Below are 17994 nucleotides of genomic sequence, written 5' to 3'. Positions count from 1 at the left end.
GGAGAAGGGAACGCCTATGGCCAGAGCATCACCTCCTCGCACCTCACATCACTATGAGAAGATGTCAGCATTTTCCCTGCACAGGTGCAGTAGCAGGGTTGAGAGGTTAAGTGAACACCCCAAGCCATGCTGCCGATGAGCAGTCAAGCAGGGATTTAAACCTGGTGTCTTTCTTTCAAAGCTTTTCCTACCCCACCAGTTCCACTGAGAAAGGGAGAGAGGGGAGATGGGATGAGGGGGTGGGGGGGGGGGGGAGGAGGGAGGAGCAGGACACCACCAGATAAGAAGGAAAGAGATGCGCTGCGCAGAAAAGTCCAAGAGTGTCTAAAAACCCCTTCGAGGCAAGTGATTATAACCACAAAAGCGCTACAAATGTCTTTTTTAGTCATACTTTCAAAGTTCTTCATATTCAGCTTTTTTACATTATTATACACTTACAGCAACCCCAGCCCTGATGGCTTTGTGGACAAAGCTGCAAGGTAATGGAGCAGACACCCATTCACGGTATCTGCCATTATCCCATAACTGCTGGCAGGAGTCCTGAGAGAAAATGGAATATGGGAAGAATAACGCATGTTTTCTTGTGCATCGCTCGCAAGGGCCCTGCTGGTATTGCTCCTGGTTCACTGAGGCCCAGAGAAGTCAAGCAACCTGCCCGCAGTCACAGAGTCCCTGGGGGAGCCCCGATTCTGGCTTATGCTACTGGCCCATGATGAGCACATGCGGAGAGCTCTTGGGGCTCACAGCTACTTTATTTTTTAAAATGTATTTACTTATTGGCTGCGTTGGGTCTTTATTGCTGTGTGGGCTTTCTCTAGTTGCAGTGAGCGGGGGCTACTATTGCATGCGTGGGCTTCTTGTGGCCGTGGCTTCTAGCGTTGCAGAACATGGGCTCTAGGTGCGTAGGATTCAGTAGTTGCAGCACACGGACTCAACAGTTGTAGCTCTCAGGCTCTAGTGTAAAGGCTCAGTAGTTGTCGTGCACGGGCTTAGTTGCTCCGTGGCATGTGGGATCTTCCTGGACCAGGGCTCGAACCCGTGTCCCCTGCATCAGCAGGAGGATTCTTAACCACTGCGCCACCAGGGACGTCCCCACAGCTACTTTAAAGAGGGTGTCCTGAACGTCACAAGCTGGGCCAGGATTCTGCAGACTGAGGTCTTATTTCTCAAATCTCGGGAAAACCACACTTCTTTATGCCTCTGATTTTGCCCCCATGGCAGTTGGAGCAGGCTTGACAAAGATGCAGATGCTGACGGGGGAGAGAGGCATATGCCATGCAGGTGAAGTCAGGGCTCAGGGAGCATGTGCACATCCCCAAGAGGCACAGCCCACGGCAGAGGCTGAAGGTGGTCTAAGTCCTAACTAAAAAGCTTCTTACTAGGTTCTCCACGTAATGAGTTTAGGTAAGGGGGATTTCACAGCATCCTTAAGGAGTCAAGCCTATACGGGACTGAACACAAGAGCCACTGCAGCCCCAGATAACTAGCTGTTCCAAACCAGAGAGAAACCAACAAGGCCAAATTGCATCAATGTCACTCAAAATGTTTACAGTGAAAGATGTCAACTGGGATTGCCTTTATGAGAGGGGGGCGCTCCCTCTTGGATCAGAGTGTTCTACATTTATGGATCTGTCCTAAGGGACTTTCTTCCTATTCCATGACCTGGCTTCTAATCATTCCAATTTAGAAAAAAATAATCACACACACACAGAGAACAAACTCTGTACAACAGTGCCATATGGAAAAGAGAAGAGCTTACTTATTTTCTTTTCACTTTCGTATGTTCCCAGAAAAGTTAGGGTGGGCATGGGAAAACCTCAGATGTTTTTATACTCTCTTGCTGGTGATAGATAAAAATAGGACGCAGTATGCCCTGTCTGTGAGCTCCTTGAAGGTGGGTGCCCTGTTCTAACCACAGCATCTAATATATTCCTCTGCAAAGTGAGGGCCTGACGAATGCTAGAAATGAACCAATGAGAGAAAGAGCAAGGAAAATGCAGCCTATTAACTCAACTCCTGGCATTCAAATTTCCCCTGCCCTGACCTTGGCCCATGTAGTCTGCTCTGCCCCAGGAACCGCCTTGAGTCTCAGAGGGCCTCCAAATCCAAGTCCCTGGGCCACCTCTGGGAGCAGCAAGAGCCTCGGGATCCTTCCCTTCCACTGATGATCTGGGACAGGTGCGACTTCACACCGGGGTTATTACTGTTGTGACTGGCCAGAGAACCCCACTGGCACGGCGGCAGGTCCCAGAGGGGATGGAATAAATGTGATTTCCTAGCTACAAGGCTACAGCTGGTGACCACCCGTTCAAGGGATTTTGTGCCGTTACACTTATCAAGGGGAGACTTGCAGCTCTGCATGCATATTGCAAACGGAGTTTTTCGGGAAGCAGACTGCGGGATGGGCGTGAGCGCGCAGGAGGTTAACTTAGGGACAGCTCTCTGAATAGCACCTGTGGAAGGGAAGGAACACCAGCAGGACTGGACAGGGGGAGAAATGGAGCTGCCAGGCAGACTCCGGGGAAGGCTACAGTGGCTCCTGCAAGATTCCACATGCATGGGTCAGTCCAGGATGTGGGGCGCCCCAGGAAGGGGGCGTGGCCACAGGCAAGGTGACTCTCTTCACCTGAGATCATCCCCAAAAGGGGCTGAGGACTGAGGCCCATCTGCAGGCAGCGCTCCTAGCAGCTGGAGGAATACGCCCTTTATTCCAAAGGGGAACGTGGGCATCCACCGCACACAACCACTACTCTCATCCGGCCCCACGGACGCCATCAGCACCTCCGCTGTGATACTGTCCCAGCTGTAGCACCTTCAGGGGAGATGAGAACTGCCACTCCCTTTCACTGCTCAGAGCCCAGTGGATAACTCCTTACAGCCAGAGCCCAGTGGATAACTCCTTACAGCCAGTGAAACCCAGTGGGGATGCAATAAATGCCTGTTGAATAAATACATCACTGAATACTGAGCATCAGCATGAAAACAGGAATAAAATACCACATAATTATAGGAAAACTGTCCCTAATGAGTTCAATGTAATCAGAAAAAACAAGCAGACATGATAGGGGGACTTTGAACGGACGCACAGGGGAGCCAATACACACAGGCATTCTGGTCTCAGCTCCGGGTGGAAACTTGCAACCTGCCAACCTTCCATTCCTTGATTTGCAAAATAAAAAGACGGATCCAAACATTCTATGAAAAAGAGTTCAGAAAGCTGAGACACACTCCATTTCTACAGTTTTGCTATATGATGTCTTTATTGGTGTCATCACTGACAGGAGTAGGGAAAAGTTTTGATCCTGATCATGAAAAAGAGTCTGAGGGTCAGAGTGTTTCCCCCCATGGTGTGCTGAGGACTTTTTTCCAATTACCCCAGAGCTGGGAGGCTCCTGGAAGGGGGCAGGCAGAGACTGGAGTGGGTGAGGAATTTACTCTTCTGTCTGTGAATGGAAACAGAAACTAACTGGAATATCCTCTGATTCATGAAAATGCTGTGATTTAAAATCACTAAGCAGTATTTCAACGTCACAAGATAAGGAGCCATAGAGAAGAGGCAGGAGAGATTTTAAACACAGAAGCCAGAGTGCAGAAGACAGAAGAAAAGAAATCTCACTGCCGGATTTATCTCTCACTGTATTTGTCTAATATTGAGAATATATAAAATGAAAAAATAATGCAGTTTTAAGGAAGACACCTGAGAGGGGATATTAAATAATAGTCCAAGGTTTGTGCTAACCTGCCACTTCTCTCATGCAAACATACCAGAGTTATGTACACCCATCCAGCTCACAACTGCCCACGTTATACTCATACATACCTTGGGGCAGTGACAAGAGCTACAATAATAACTAAGAAGAAACTAACTAGACTAGAAGGAACTTCTTAAAAAGCCAAACTTATATACTTCTTTAAAATGATAAACCACATCACTAACGAAAGCCATAAGAACATTTTCGAACACTCTATAATCAGTACCCATCCCCACCACCTTACAGGCTTTCTCGGCAATCAGAGTATCATTTGATAAAAAGGGAAAACCGATAAATGCATGCCTCCACAAGAAAGTCAACTCAATTATCTGCATACAAAATACACACATTTGTTATGTCTCTTACAAAGCAATTCCGCAGCCCTCAATTGGGTTCTTCCTATGAACACAGATCTTACCTCTTCAATTATTAAAGAAATACAAGCAAATTCCAGTTTCACTCTAATATGTTTCAAATGGCAGCAGTAGAACTGACACTTAACTCTATTTATAATTCCTTGCCTGTTTCATTCGCATGACCTCATTAAGAGTTGACCTCACATTGGGAAAAAAAAATTACTATTCTTGGCTTGCTGACACCTTCAAAGATACCAGAAAAAAAATGAGCTACAATTACCTTTGAACTTGTGGAACACAGCCCAGAGCTCTGCAATGTCGGTTGCAAAGGTGATGTCCGTGTCAAGAACAATGACCCTCTCCAGGTTGGCAGGAAGAGTCTTGGTGAGGACAAGTTTCATCAGACCGTAAATCCCAGAGTAATGTTTGTTGGGGATCCAGGAAACTTCAGACTAGGCCAGGCAGTGAAGACAGGGAGCAGGAGAAAGGAAAAAAAAAAGTCACTACATTACTTTTTTGTATAACCATTATAAATAGTGCCTGGTACCAAAAGCATTCGATAAAAAATTGTTGAGTAAATGAATGAATATTTTCTTAAAGACTTGGTCGTGTAATTGAGTTTGGCATGCGAAGTTCTTCTGGAAGAAAATGTATCCGAATCAAGGGAGAAGAAGAGCAATGTTTATGAAATAATGATCACATGCAAACAATACACTCAGATTTTTTAAAATAAGATTTTTGTTATTATAGAAATTATATAGGCTCATTGGAGAAAATAAGAATATGCACAAAAGAAGAAATAAAAGTTTAAAAAACTGAATCATACTGTATATATTTTTTGCAACCAGTACCTAATTGCTCCTGGGTAGATATATTCCTTTAAGTCATATTCCATTTCTGTGTCACTAAAAATGACTATTAATTTGTATTGCGAAAGCTTATGCTTATCTATTTTTGTAAAGCTGTAATGAGCAGGTTCTTGTTGCTCCACTCTTTTTGTTCTCAGATAAACACACAAGAAGGACCTGGTCATAATCTATGAGACACTCTTCACTGGGTAGCAAGATAGAATATACACACACAGAAGGATGACCCATGGAGCGCTGACACTGAAATCCTCACGTGATAAAAAGGAACAAGAGATGTCCCACAGGTGAGTAGAATCATCAGCAAGTCACACACCTTGGTACCTCTTGATAATGCTACCAATAATGAAGACTGACAATAATACCCAACACTAGTGTGATGAAAGCTTCCAGAAGTACAGGTCATTTACGAAGATCACTACGGGCAGGGTCCCATCTTAGCTGCCATGAGAACTCCCTGGAAGCCAAGGGACACTTATTTTCAAGAAGTGAACACTTGGAATGGAACCATTTAATGGAAAATGTGGTCACCTCATCAAGATTCCAAAAAAATATTCACCCCTTTTGTCCTTATAATTCCATTTGAGGACACTGTCTTTAAGAAAAAAAAAAAAAAAAAAAAGAGTCAAATTTAAGAAGAGACCGAATTTTATTTCCAAAGATGTCCATCACCATGTTATAAAAGTAAATAAATAGCAACAATCCAAATGCCAAAAAATTAAACAGTTAATTAACACATGGTATTTAAAAAATGTGATAGCATTTTGTGCAATGGCTGAAAACAAGGTAGATTAAGATGAAATGAAAAGAAACTTACATACAATGCTAAAGTAAAAAAAAAAAGGAAGTTTAAAAATTGCTTTTGCTTAATAACCACTATGTATAAACAAACAACATGAAAACATATCCACCCAGATTTATGCAGAGAAAAAAGAAAGGGAAACACAGCATCAAATTACTAATAGTAATCATTTGGGGATGATGGGAGTACCAGTCTCTGTCTATAGATAGATAGATACAGACAGATATACGTATATACATAGTATACACACATATATTTAATCTATACTTGTCGACTTCTAAAAATGAGCAACTACTACTCTCGTAAAGAAAAACTAAACACAACATTCTTTTTAAACATATCAAGATCCAGCAACAGTGGGAAACAGGAATGCACGAAGCTAGTTCAGGAAGGCTATGAAAAGGACCCTCTGTGATAACTCAGATGACCATTCCATCTCTCTCATCCACTTCATGGTAAGCTTTCATCTTTAGTTTATTTGAAAATACCATTTTAGCTACTCCTTACTCTCAGTGTTGCAATGGCCCTTTGCATAAGTGAGTACAATTCGGACCAGAAAAAAGAAAACATAAACTGATGAACTGAACTCTTCACCATGTGTCAGTCTCAAGAGAAAAAACCATCAACTGTTTATACACCCTGTTCCTGGATAGCACGGAGGAGGGAAAAAAAGAGACCAAAGTTCAAATCTGGACTCCAGCCCCATACAAAGTGCTGATCTAAGCCGCAGTTTCTTTACCTGTGTAATAGAGATGCTGCCTACATCACACGGTTGATGAAAAAACTGAAAGAGATTAAAGAACTCAAGTGACTGGCATACAAAAGACTTTCAGCAAATTATGCTCCCACCCTTCTTCCTGATTGCCCCTCCTCATTTCCAGTGTTGCAGACAGCTATGCCTCCTTAACTTCTTCATACTAAACATTGGGGGTCTCTGTGATACAGTACAGAATTGAACCTTGGGTCCTGGAGTCAGACACTCCTGCATTCAGATTCTGGTGCTATCAATTAATTGCCATGTCAACTTGGCCAATTTGCTCAGCCTTTCTGAGCTTCTGCCATTTATAAAAGGCCGCCGCGGGCGGAGCTGTGGCAGACAGGAGGGAGTGGGAAGCATACGGAGGCTCCGCAGCGCAGCTCAGCGTTCCCGGACCGAGACATCACTCCGCGGCTGAACGGAGGGTCCAGGAGCGGGAGCGTGGGAACCGGAGAGCTGGTTCAGGGGGAGAAACATTGTTGCCGGTAGAGTGACCGACCGAGAGGACAGGAGGGAGGAGGTCCGCGGAGAGGAGTGCGCGTCCCTGAGAGCTGCCCGGCTATGATGGCGGCTGGAGGCTGCAGGCTCACGGGCAGGGGGGAGGAGCTGCGTGCATAGCCTCTCCCTCTCTTTCGGCGCCTCTGCAACAGGCAGTGGAGAGACTCCCTGCGGGCCACCTAAGGCGCTCAGGGATAACAAGCACCCTCAGGCGCTCGGGCGGGACTAGATTAAAACCCCTTGCAATGCCAGCAGCAGGGAGGCTGCCTAGAGAAAAAAAATAACAACAACAACAGCAACAACAACAAAAAACCCGAGAGAGGCCCAACTCTAAGACTTTCTGTTTACGCCTGAGCCACTGGCGTCCCTCTGCAACAGGTACCTCCAAGCCTGACTGAAACAACAGTGCGCCACTGCTCACTCACTCCCAGGAGAAGGAGCCACTATTGTACCCTCTCCCTCCCCACACACCAACGCTTACAGACGAACAATAAAGGAACCTCTGCTGGTCACAGAATAACGCAAAAAAAAAAAACCCAAGGCAAGGAGAAGGACACTTACAGCTGAGATGCTAAGGAAACAGAAATAGTAGTATCGATACCTATTGAACTGGTCCATTCTGGGATCAGTTCTGTTTTTTTTTTCTTTTTCTTTTTCTCTTTCTCTCTCTCTCTTTTTTTTTTTCTTTATTAAATACGCTCTTAGCCCTAAGGGATCTACAAGTTTTATAACATCATTTTTTAATGATATTTTTTATTCTTTTTTTTTTTTTTTGCCTTTTTATATACTTCTATATCTAGCTAAGTTTTTGGTAGTACGGACAATGCATCTCTCATACTTTCCTTTCATCCCTATCTTTTATACAGTTCTACTCTTTTCTTTTCATTTGCATATTTCCAACCACAGTACGCTCTTCTGTTCCCCTTTCTTCCAGCCATTTTAAGTTTATTTTATCATAACATACTTATAAGCAACACTATCGGTCTGCTCAGACTCCTTGCTCTATTCTCCAGATGACGCACTGCCTTGGTATTTAATATTAGGCTTTTGTCTTTATCTTAGTTCTTAGTACAGTTGTCTAATTACATTCTGAGAATCTCCATTCTCTCTGGTGGTACTCTGGCTCTTTTCTATATTTGATTCTAGCTTACAAAATCTCCCTGGATTAATGTTTGTACGTGTAAGGTGTTATTTGTTTGTTTGTTTGCTTTTGCTTTTGTCTCTGATTTGTTCTGTTTCAGTTGTCAATTTCTGTTGGGTTTCTCTTTGAATATCTGATAGCACACTGGGGTTCTGTCAGGTCTTTCTAGAGCCTTATGTCCTAACGGATTCAGTAATTGTGTGTCTTATACATGTATGTGTTTCCTAGACTTAATATTCGTTTAATCCAATACTTGGACATTAGTCTGAGGCTTGGACAGTCTTCTGTAAACACCTCTATCGCCAGGACAAGCAACCCCAAAAGTTTGGACAACCATGAGGAAACAAAGAAACACCATGCAGGCAAAGGAGCAGGAAAAAAACCCACAAGACCAAATAAAGGAGGAGGAAATAGGAAAAATGCCTGAAAAAGAATTCAGAGTAATGATAGTAAAAATGATACAAAATCTTGATAACAAAATAGAGAAAGTACAAGAAACAGTTCATAAGAACTCAGAAAAACAAACAGCAATGGATAACAAAATAACCAAAATTAAAAATACTCTAGATGCTATAACCAGCAGAATGACTGAGGCAGAAGAACGAATAAGTGAGTTGGAAGATAGAATGGGGGAAATAACGGCCACAGAGCAGGAAAAAGAATAAAAAGACTAGAAGACAGTCTCAGAGACCTCAGTGATAACATTAAGCATACCAACATTCGAATTATAGGCATCCCAGAAGAAGAAGAACAAAAGAAAGGGTCTGAGAAAATATTTGAAGAGGTTATAGTGGAGAACTTCCCCAACATGGGAAAGGAAATAATGAACCAAGTCCAAGAAGCACAGAGAGTCCCATACAGAATAAACCCAAGGAGAAATACACCAAGACACATATTCATCAAACTAACCACAATTAAACACAAAGAAAAAATATTAAAAGCAGCAAGAGAAAAGCAACAAATAACATAAACGGAAAACCCATAAGGATAACAGCTGACCTTTCTACAGAAACTCTGCAGGCCAGAAGGGAATGGCAGGATATCCTGAAAGTCCTGAAAGAGAGAAACCTACAGCCAAGAATACTCTACCCAGCAAGAATCTCATTCAGATTTGAGGGAGAAATCAAAAGCTTTCCAGACAAGCAAAAGTTAAGAGAATTCAGCACCACCAAACCACCCTTACAACAAGTGCTAAAGGAACTTCTCTAAGTAGGACACACAAGAAAAGGAAAACACCTACAAATACAAACCCAAAACAATTCAGAAAATGGTCATTGGAACACACATGTCAATAATCACCTTAAATGTAAATGGATTAAATGCTCCAACCAAAAGACACAGACTGGCTGAATGGAGACAAAAACAAGACTCTTCTATATGCTGCCTACAAGAAACCCACTTCAGACCAAGGGATACATATAGACTGAAAGTGAAGGGATGGAAAAAGATATTCCATGCAAATGGAAGTCAAAAGTAAGCTGGAGTAGCAATACTCATATCAGACAAATTAGACTTGAAAGTAAAGACTATTAAAAGAGACAAGGAAGGACACTACATAATGATCAAGGGATCCATTCAAGAAGAACATATCACAATGGTAAATATCTATGCCCCCAATATAGGAGCACCTCAATACATAAGGCAAATGCTAACAGCTATAAAAGGGGACATCGACAGTAACACAATAATAGTGGGAGACTTGAACACCCCACTTACATCAATGGACAGATCATCCAAACAGAAAATAAACAAAGACGCACAAGCTTTAAATGACACATTAGACCATCTCGACTTCATTGATATTTATAGGACATTCCATCCAAAAACAACAGACTACACTTTCTTCTCAAGTGCACACGGGACATTTTCCAGGATAGATCACATCTTGGGTCACAAATCAAACCTCGGCAAATTCAAGAAAATTGAAATCATATCAAGCATCTTCTCAGACCACAATGCCATGAGACTAGATATCAATTACAGGAAAAAACCTGCAAAAAATACAAACACATGGAGGCTAAACAATTCACTCCTAAACAACCATGGAATCACTACAGAAATCAAAGAGGAAATCAAAAAATATCTAGAAACAAATGACAACGAAAACACAACAACCCAAAACCTATGGGACACAGCAAAAGCAGTTCTAAGAGGGAAATTTATAGCAATACAGTCCTACCTTAAGAAACAAGAAAATTATTGAATAAACAACCTAACCTTACACCTAAAACAACTATAGAAAGAAGAACAAAGAAACCCCAAAGTGAGCAGAAGGAAAGAAATCATAAAGATCAGAGCAGAAATAAATGAAAAAGAAAGGAAAGAAACCATAAGAAAAATAAATAAAACTAAAAGCTGGTTCTTTGAGAAGATTAACAAAATTGATAAACCATTAGCCAGACTCATCAAGAAAAAAAGGGAGAAGATGCAAATCAACAGAATTCGAAATGAAAAAGGAGAAGTAACAACGGACACCTCAGAAATACAAAACGTCATGAGAGACTACTACAAGCAAATATATGCCAATCAATTGGATAACCTGGAAGAAATGGATACATTCTTAGAAAAATACAATCTTCCAAGACTGAACCAGGAAGAAATAGAAACCATGAACAGACCAATCACAAGTACGGAAATTGAGGCAGTGATTAAAAATCTCCCAACACACAAAAGCCCAGGACCAGATGGGTTCACGGGCGAATTCTATCAAACATTTCGAGAAGAGTTAACACCTATCCTTCTCAAACTCTTCCAAAATATTGCAGAAGGCAGAACACTCCCAAACTCATTCTACGAGGCCACCATCACCCTGATACCAAAACCAGGCAAAGATGTCACAAAAAAAGAAAACTACAGACCAATATCACTGATGAATATAGATGCAAAAATCCTCAACAAAATACTAGCTAACAGACTCCAACAGCACATTAAAAAAATCATACACCATGATCAAGTGGGGTTTATCCCTGGGATGCAAGGATTCTTCAATATACGCAAATCAATCAACGTGATACATCATATCAACAAATTGAAGGATACAAACCATATGAGCATTTCAATAGATGCAGAAAAAGCTTTTGACAAAGTTCAACATCCATTTATGATAAAAGCTCTCCAGAAAATGGGCATAGAAGGAAATTACCTCAACATAATAAAAGCCATATATGAGAAACCAAAAGCCAACATCGTTCTCAATGGGGAAAAACTGGGAGAATTCCCTCTAAGAACAGGAACACGACAAGGGTGTCCACTCTCACCACTATTATTCAACATAGTTTTGGAAGTTTTAGCCACAGCAATCAGAGAAGAAAAAGAAATCAAAGGAATCCAAATTGGAAAAGAAGAAGTAAAATTGTCACTCTTTGCAGATGACATGATATTATATATAGAAAACCCTAAAGACTCTACCAGAAAACTGCTAGCAATAATTGAAGAGTTTAGTAAAGTAGCAGGATACAAAATGAATGCACAGAAATCTCTTGCATTCCTATACACTAACAACAGAAGAGCAGAAAGAGAAATTAAGGAAACTCTCCCATTCACCATTGCAACAAAAAGAATAAAATACCGAGGAATAAACCTGCCTAAGGAGGCAAAAGATCTGTATGCAGAAAACTTTAAGACATTGATGAAAGAAATCCAAGACGACACAAGCAGATGGAGGGACATACCATGTTCCTGGATTGGAAGAATCAACATCGTGAAAATGTCTGTACTACGCAAAGCAATTTACAGATTCAATGCAATCCCGATCAAATTACCAATTGCATTTTTCACAGAACTAGAGCAAGAAATCTTAGGATTTGTATGGAAACGCAAAAGACCCCGAATAGCCAAAGCAATCTTGAGAAGGAAAAATGGAGTTGGTGGAATCAGGCTTCCTGACTTCAAACTATACTACAAGGCCATAGTGATCAAGACAGTATGGTACTGGCACAAAAGTAGAAAGGAAGATCAATGGAATAGAGTAGAGAACTCAGAAGTAAGCCCAAACACATATGGGCACCTTATCTTTGACAAAGGAGGCACGAATATACAATGGAAAAACGACAGCCTCTTCAATAAGTGGTGCTGGGAAAATTGGACAGCAACATGTCAAAGAATGAAATTAGAACACTTCCTAACACCATACACAAAAATAAACTCCAAATGGATTAAAGACCTACATGTAAGGCCAGACACTATAAAACTCCTAGAGGAAAACATAGGCAGAACACTCCATGACATCCATCAAAGCAACATCCTTTTTGACCCACCTCCTAGAATCATGGAAATAAAATCTAGAATAAACAAATGGGACCTCATGAAACTTAAAAGCTTTTGCGCAGTGAAAGAAACCATAAACAAGACTAAAAGGCAACCCTCAGAATGGGAGAAAATAATTGCCTATGAAACAACGGACAAAGGATTAACCTCCAAAATATACAAGCAGCTCATGAAGCTTAATACCAAAAAAGCAAATAACCCAATCCACAAATGGGCAGAAGACCAAAATAGACATTTCTCCAAAGAAGACATACAGATGGCCAACAAACACATGAAAAGATGCTCAACATCACTAATCATTGGAGATATGCAAGTCAAAGCCACAATGAGGTATCACCTCACACCAGTCAGAATGGCCATCATCACAAAATCTGGAAACAACAAATGTTGGAGAGGGTGTGGAGAAAAAGGAACTCTCCTGCACTGTTGGTGGGACTGTAAGTTGGTACAGCCACTATGGAAAACAATTTGGAGGTTCCTTTAGAAACTACAAATAGAACTACCATATGATCCAGTAATCCCACTCCTGGGCATATACCCAAAGAAAACCATAATCCCAAAAGAAACATGTACCATAATGTTTATCGCAGCACTATTTACAATAGCCAGGACATGGAAGCAACCTAAATGCCCATCAACAAATGAATGGATACAGAAGATGTGGCATATATATACAATGGAATATTACTCAGCTATAAAAAGGAATGAGATGGAGCTATATGTAATGAGGTGGATAGAACTACAATCTGTCATACAGAGTGAAGTAAGTCAGAAAGAGAAGGACAAATATTGTATGCTAACTCACATATACGGAATCTAAAAATGGTACTGATGAACTCAGTGACAAGAACAAGGACGTAGATACAGAGAATGGACTGGAGAACTTGAGGTATGGGAGGGGGCGGGGGGTGAAGGGGAAACTGAGACGAAGCGAGAGAGTAGCACAGACATATATATACTACCAACTGTAAAATAGTCAGTGGGAAGTTACTGTATAACAAAGGGAGTCCAACTCGAGGATGGAAGATGCCTTAGAGGACTGGGGTGGGGAGGGTGGGGGGGACTCGAGGCGGGGGGGAGTCAAGGAAGGGAGGGAATACGGGGATATGTGTATAAAAACAGATGATTGAACCTGGTGTACCCCCAAAAACATAAAAAAAATTAAAAAAAAATTAAAAAAAAAGGCCGTCACTTCCAGTGCACTGTTATCAGTCCGAGTGTGAGTGAATGCAGCATTTAGGGGCAGGAACAAGGCACTGTACAGACTTGGGGAGGGTAGGAGTGGGGGGCCATTACCACCCAAGGCCGGAAGGGCCAATGCCAGCAGCTGCCAGAACCCAGAGAGGAGAGTCAGAGGAATAAGCCACCTAGCAGGAGCAGCGACCTTCAGTAGAGGGACACGACCTCGCTGTGACAATCTCGTATGGTGCATCACGGAGAGAGATCTCAGCTCCTCTCTCCTCTTGCCCACCAAAGTCCTGCCAAGGCACACCACTGGACGAACCCAAGCAGAAGCCAGTGGGAAAGTGAGCTCGGGGATGCAGCCTTTAGGCATCAGCCCCAAGGGGCACAAAGTAGAGTGAAGAAGGATGAGGCAGACCTTGGAGGGACAAACCTAACACAACAGTATGGTCATTAACTTAAACGAATGATGGCAAGATCAAGGCACCATGATAGATGCATGTATTACACATCATAGATGCAATACACATCTGTGGGGTGGCTGGGGAAGTGGATGGATGCATGGACGGACAGATGGATGGCAAGGAAGGTAAGTGATTTGTCTAGAATCCTCATCGAGCAAGATACAAAGCTATAGATGGAATCCACCAGGTGAACGTTTGCATTCCTTCCCCAAGCCACATTAGTCTTCCTTCGGAGTTAACTTCCTGGCTGGCCATCACCTTACATGATCTGAGATCGGAGGACATCGAGTAACTCCCTCCAGCGGGTTTTACGTAACTCTTTTTCATGTAAGCCTTGGCCTCCGGAACTCAGCTCAGTTTCCTCTCTGCCCTGAGAACTTGCCTGAACTGAAGCCTGGCAATCATCAGCCCATGCTGCAGAGCCGTGCTATTTAATCAGACCTTTGATTAACTTATTCATCTATTTTGGTTACCATCAAAGCAGGAGAGCTTGGTGGAGACCGAACACCAGCGCGCTGGGTTAAGCCGTCTAATTAGATGGCTGCAACTCCCAGCTTTATTTTTTACACACACGGGAGGCACTGAGAGGCATCACAGAACAGCAGGACTACAGGAATAAATTAATCTCAACATGAGCCCGGCCTGAATGTCGCCCCAAGTCCCCAACTTAATACATAATCAATTAAGTTAGAGTGTTCAATGAGAGGTAAAGGAAGCATTGGAATGAGTTTGTATTCAGAAAGAAAACCCCAGAAAGAAAACTAAGGAATCTATAGGGGGGAAGAACGTGTGGTGTGAAGCAGATGCATTTGTTACAAATGGCTTCTCTTAGAAGTAGCATGCCACACGCTCTGCCTCTGTCCAAATCCTGCTCTTCCTCCAAGTCCCAAATTAGAAGGCCCCCCCTCCAGCACCCCCCCCCCCCCCCGCCCCGCTGCCCCAGGTTGGGCCACAGCTCCCAAAGTAAGCTGTTTCTCTTCCTCTGGCACAGCAAGCCGTCACACTGGGTCTAATTTTCCATGTCTCTCTACTGCTCTGGATTAGAACTCCTTGAGGCAGGGACAATGTCATTTGTATTATGGTAACAACACAGTCATTACTCAAAAAATGTTTGATCACGTGCATGACTGCAGTTAGCCTGGCCTGGGTTCAAATGCTACCTTTGACATTTTCTTCAACTAGGAGAAGAGGCATCCGTAATTGCTAGGGTCCAGGTTGAGTACGGTACAATGGAAGAGGCACAGCTTGCTGAGCCCCAGAGCCTGGGCTTTAGCACCAGTTCCACTTCCAATAATGTGTGTGACCTTGGGCAAGTCATTTAACCTCCATGAGCCTCAGTTTTCTCATCTGCTTAAAATGCTCACTTCACAATATTGCTGGGAGGAATACAAAACATCCAGTCTCCATAAAGCCCACTTCCCTTCCCCTAATGAACGTGTGTCAGCACTACCCAGGCTCAGATGATTCAGAATTTGGAGGCTGATAAAGGCAAGAAGTTATGGTACCTTTGACATAGGTACCATAAAGAGGAAGTAGGGAAAATAAATCACCCATCTCTTTCCTATATTTCTATATAAAAGATTAACAAATCACAAACCAGGGTCTACTGGGAAACATGAAGCCCCCTCTGGCAAATCTCCAAATTGGACAGCACATCCTTGGTTTTAGGAGGAAAAAAAAATGGGTGGGAGTGGTCATATATAACCTTTTGGGGCAATCTCCTGGTGCAATCCACACTGCTATTGATCTCACTTCCACCCTACAATAAACTTCAGTCCAATCAGGGACATTAGGTCTTGGGGTCAATGGGGAGAAGACCATCCTTGGAGGCAAGGTGCAGAAACCTGGAGGGCGTCACACAGACTGATCCCAGAGTACCCTGTAGAAACACCACCCGCTGGCCAAGCAGTATCCTAGCGGGTTCTTCATCACTGAGCACGCCAAAGGGTTCATGTAATTAAAACAATAATAAGAATGAAAGCTAGGTTTATGTAAATGGACACATTATTATCCTTGCAATGGCTGTTAATAATTCTAAGCAGCATGTTCTGGGATTTAATTAGCAAAAAAATGCAACCATGCTCAAGAATACCACCTAACGCACCTACATAAAGGAGCACAAGCAATCCCGGGTTTTAAGCGTTTCTGTGTAAAGTAGGGGGTGGGGGATGCTCTCAAAGGGAAATTCACCTTCCAAGAGCAGCCAGTTCCTTGGGGGAATAGACCCCAGGGAGACTTTCTATGAAGCACTGCTGCAAGTGACTCTGGGGTTCATCTAATGCTGGGTGGTCCAGGGAAAAGTTACTCAGGAAATCTGATCAGAACAGTGACTTGAGGATGGAGGTAAAGGGCTTACAGAAGACACATCCCCAAAGGTGAGTGCTTAAAAGCCAGGGCATGAGGGAAAGTGATGTCTCAGGGGTGAGGCTGGTTTCTGACCTTTGACAGGGAAGTGGGAAAAGAGGCTGGTTTTATCAGGAAATGATGCCCATTTTTTTCTTGAAGGTGTTGGTTTTCAGGAGGCATTGGGATGCTCTCGTAATGATAACAATAGAAAATATTATCTAGCACTTGCTGAGTGTTTACTGGGTGTGAGGCCACGTGGGAAGAGCTTTCTATGTGCTGTCTTATTTATATCCCTTCCAACTGTCTAAAGGTCAGATATTATTATCCCAGTACCTGAAAATTGGGGGATGAAGACCAAGTCCTTTCCCTTATCTCAAATTTCAGTCCCCCAGCTCTAGATATTCTACTTTGAAATGATGCCAGTGTTTCTTTCTTCTTCACCCTTCCCACAGCCCCAGGCCTATTCAGACGTGCTCTCCAATCCTGTGGATTAGTTACTGTAGGGTCATAGCCAAGCCCCTGCTCCCATTCAGCCAGATCTATATTCGCCAAAAAGCAGTTTTTTAAGGCACTTAGGTACAAAGGCTTTGGAGTTGGGTATTCCTGGCTTGGAAGTCTCTCTGTGCCTTAATTTTCTCATCTGAAAAATAGGGATAATAGTAGCATATCCTGCCCCCTTCCTAGGGAGTTGCTCTATTTGTAATCTGGAAGCTTTCCTCACCATCCTGGAAATATTTATTACTCAAAATACATTTCTTATCCCTCTCAACATTTTCCTGTGGATTACAAATCACCTTGACCCATTCTTAAAAATTAAAAACAAAACCATCCTAGCTGTAGAAAATGTCTGAAAACTCATTTGCTTCTCACGTTGTTTCTGAGTAGTCGTCTTGGCAACCAACCTGTATATTCAGAACATAACAGTTGAGAAATGGAAGGTGAGGAGCTCAGGTGGGGCAGGGCCCCTGGACGATGCCAGGAAGGACCATGAACGGAGCATAAGCTCTGGAGTCCAAAAGGACGGATTCCCACCGGCGAGCTCATCTCTCTAATCCTCAACCTCCTCACCTGTAAAATAGAGATCATAAATACACACCCCATGAGGTTTGCAAAAGCATTAAACGAGGCAAAAGAACTAAGGGGCCTGGTACAGTGTTTGCTATATCATAAGCGCTCGATATTAGCTTTTCAAGTGGTTAACAGCACGCACTCGAGAGTCTGAGAGCCTGGGTCTGAATCCTGGCTCCATCACTCACTAGCTGGGTCACCGTGGGCAAGCAACTAAACCTCAATGTACCTCTGTTTTCTCCTCTGTAAAATGGGCATCCTCACAGAACACACTCCATAGGCTTGTGAGAATTCTGATGCTGTATACAGGTACTGGCTATTATTTTTTAATTGTTAATATTGTTACCAATGGTATTTAGAGCATCACAAAAGATGAGATTCTTACCTACTAGATAAAGTCATCTGCATTTGTATTTACCCTTGCCCGCAAAAAAGAAAAAAAAAAAAAAAACAAACTCCGGTTTAGCTCAGTTGGAATCATTTACATCAGCATTTA

At 42.7% G+C, this 17994-nt stretch overlaps 1 protein-coding gene across 1 annotated transcript in view; it reads right to left on the bottom strand.

The window, feature by feature from the left end:
- LARGE1 (LARGE xylosyl- and glucuronyltransferase 1) overlaps positions 1-17994 on the bottom strand; it is a 558406-nt gene that overhangs the window by 232109 nt on the left and 308303 nt on the right. Inside the window, exon 6 of the mRNA XM_057740821.1 lies at positions 4389-4560. Within this exon, the coding sequence (XP_057596804.1) occupies positions 4389-4560 (172 nt within the window). The remainder of the gene's footprint in view (positions 1-4388; positions 4561-17994) is intronic.

Source organism: Hippopotamus amphibius, chromosome 7, assembly GCF_030028045.1.
Source record: "Hippopotamus amphibius kiboko isolate mHipAmp2 chromosome 7, mHipAmp2.hap2, whole genome shotgun sequence".
In the NCBI taxonomy this organism is placed as follows: domain Eukaryota; kingdom Metazoa; phylum Chordata; class Mammalia; order Artiodactyla; family Hippopotamidae; genus Hippopotamus; species Hippopotamus amphibius.
The sequence above is the reverse complement of the archived record's forward strand: the minus strand, read 5'-3'. Positions and strand labels throughout refer to the sequence as shown.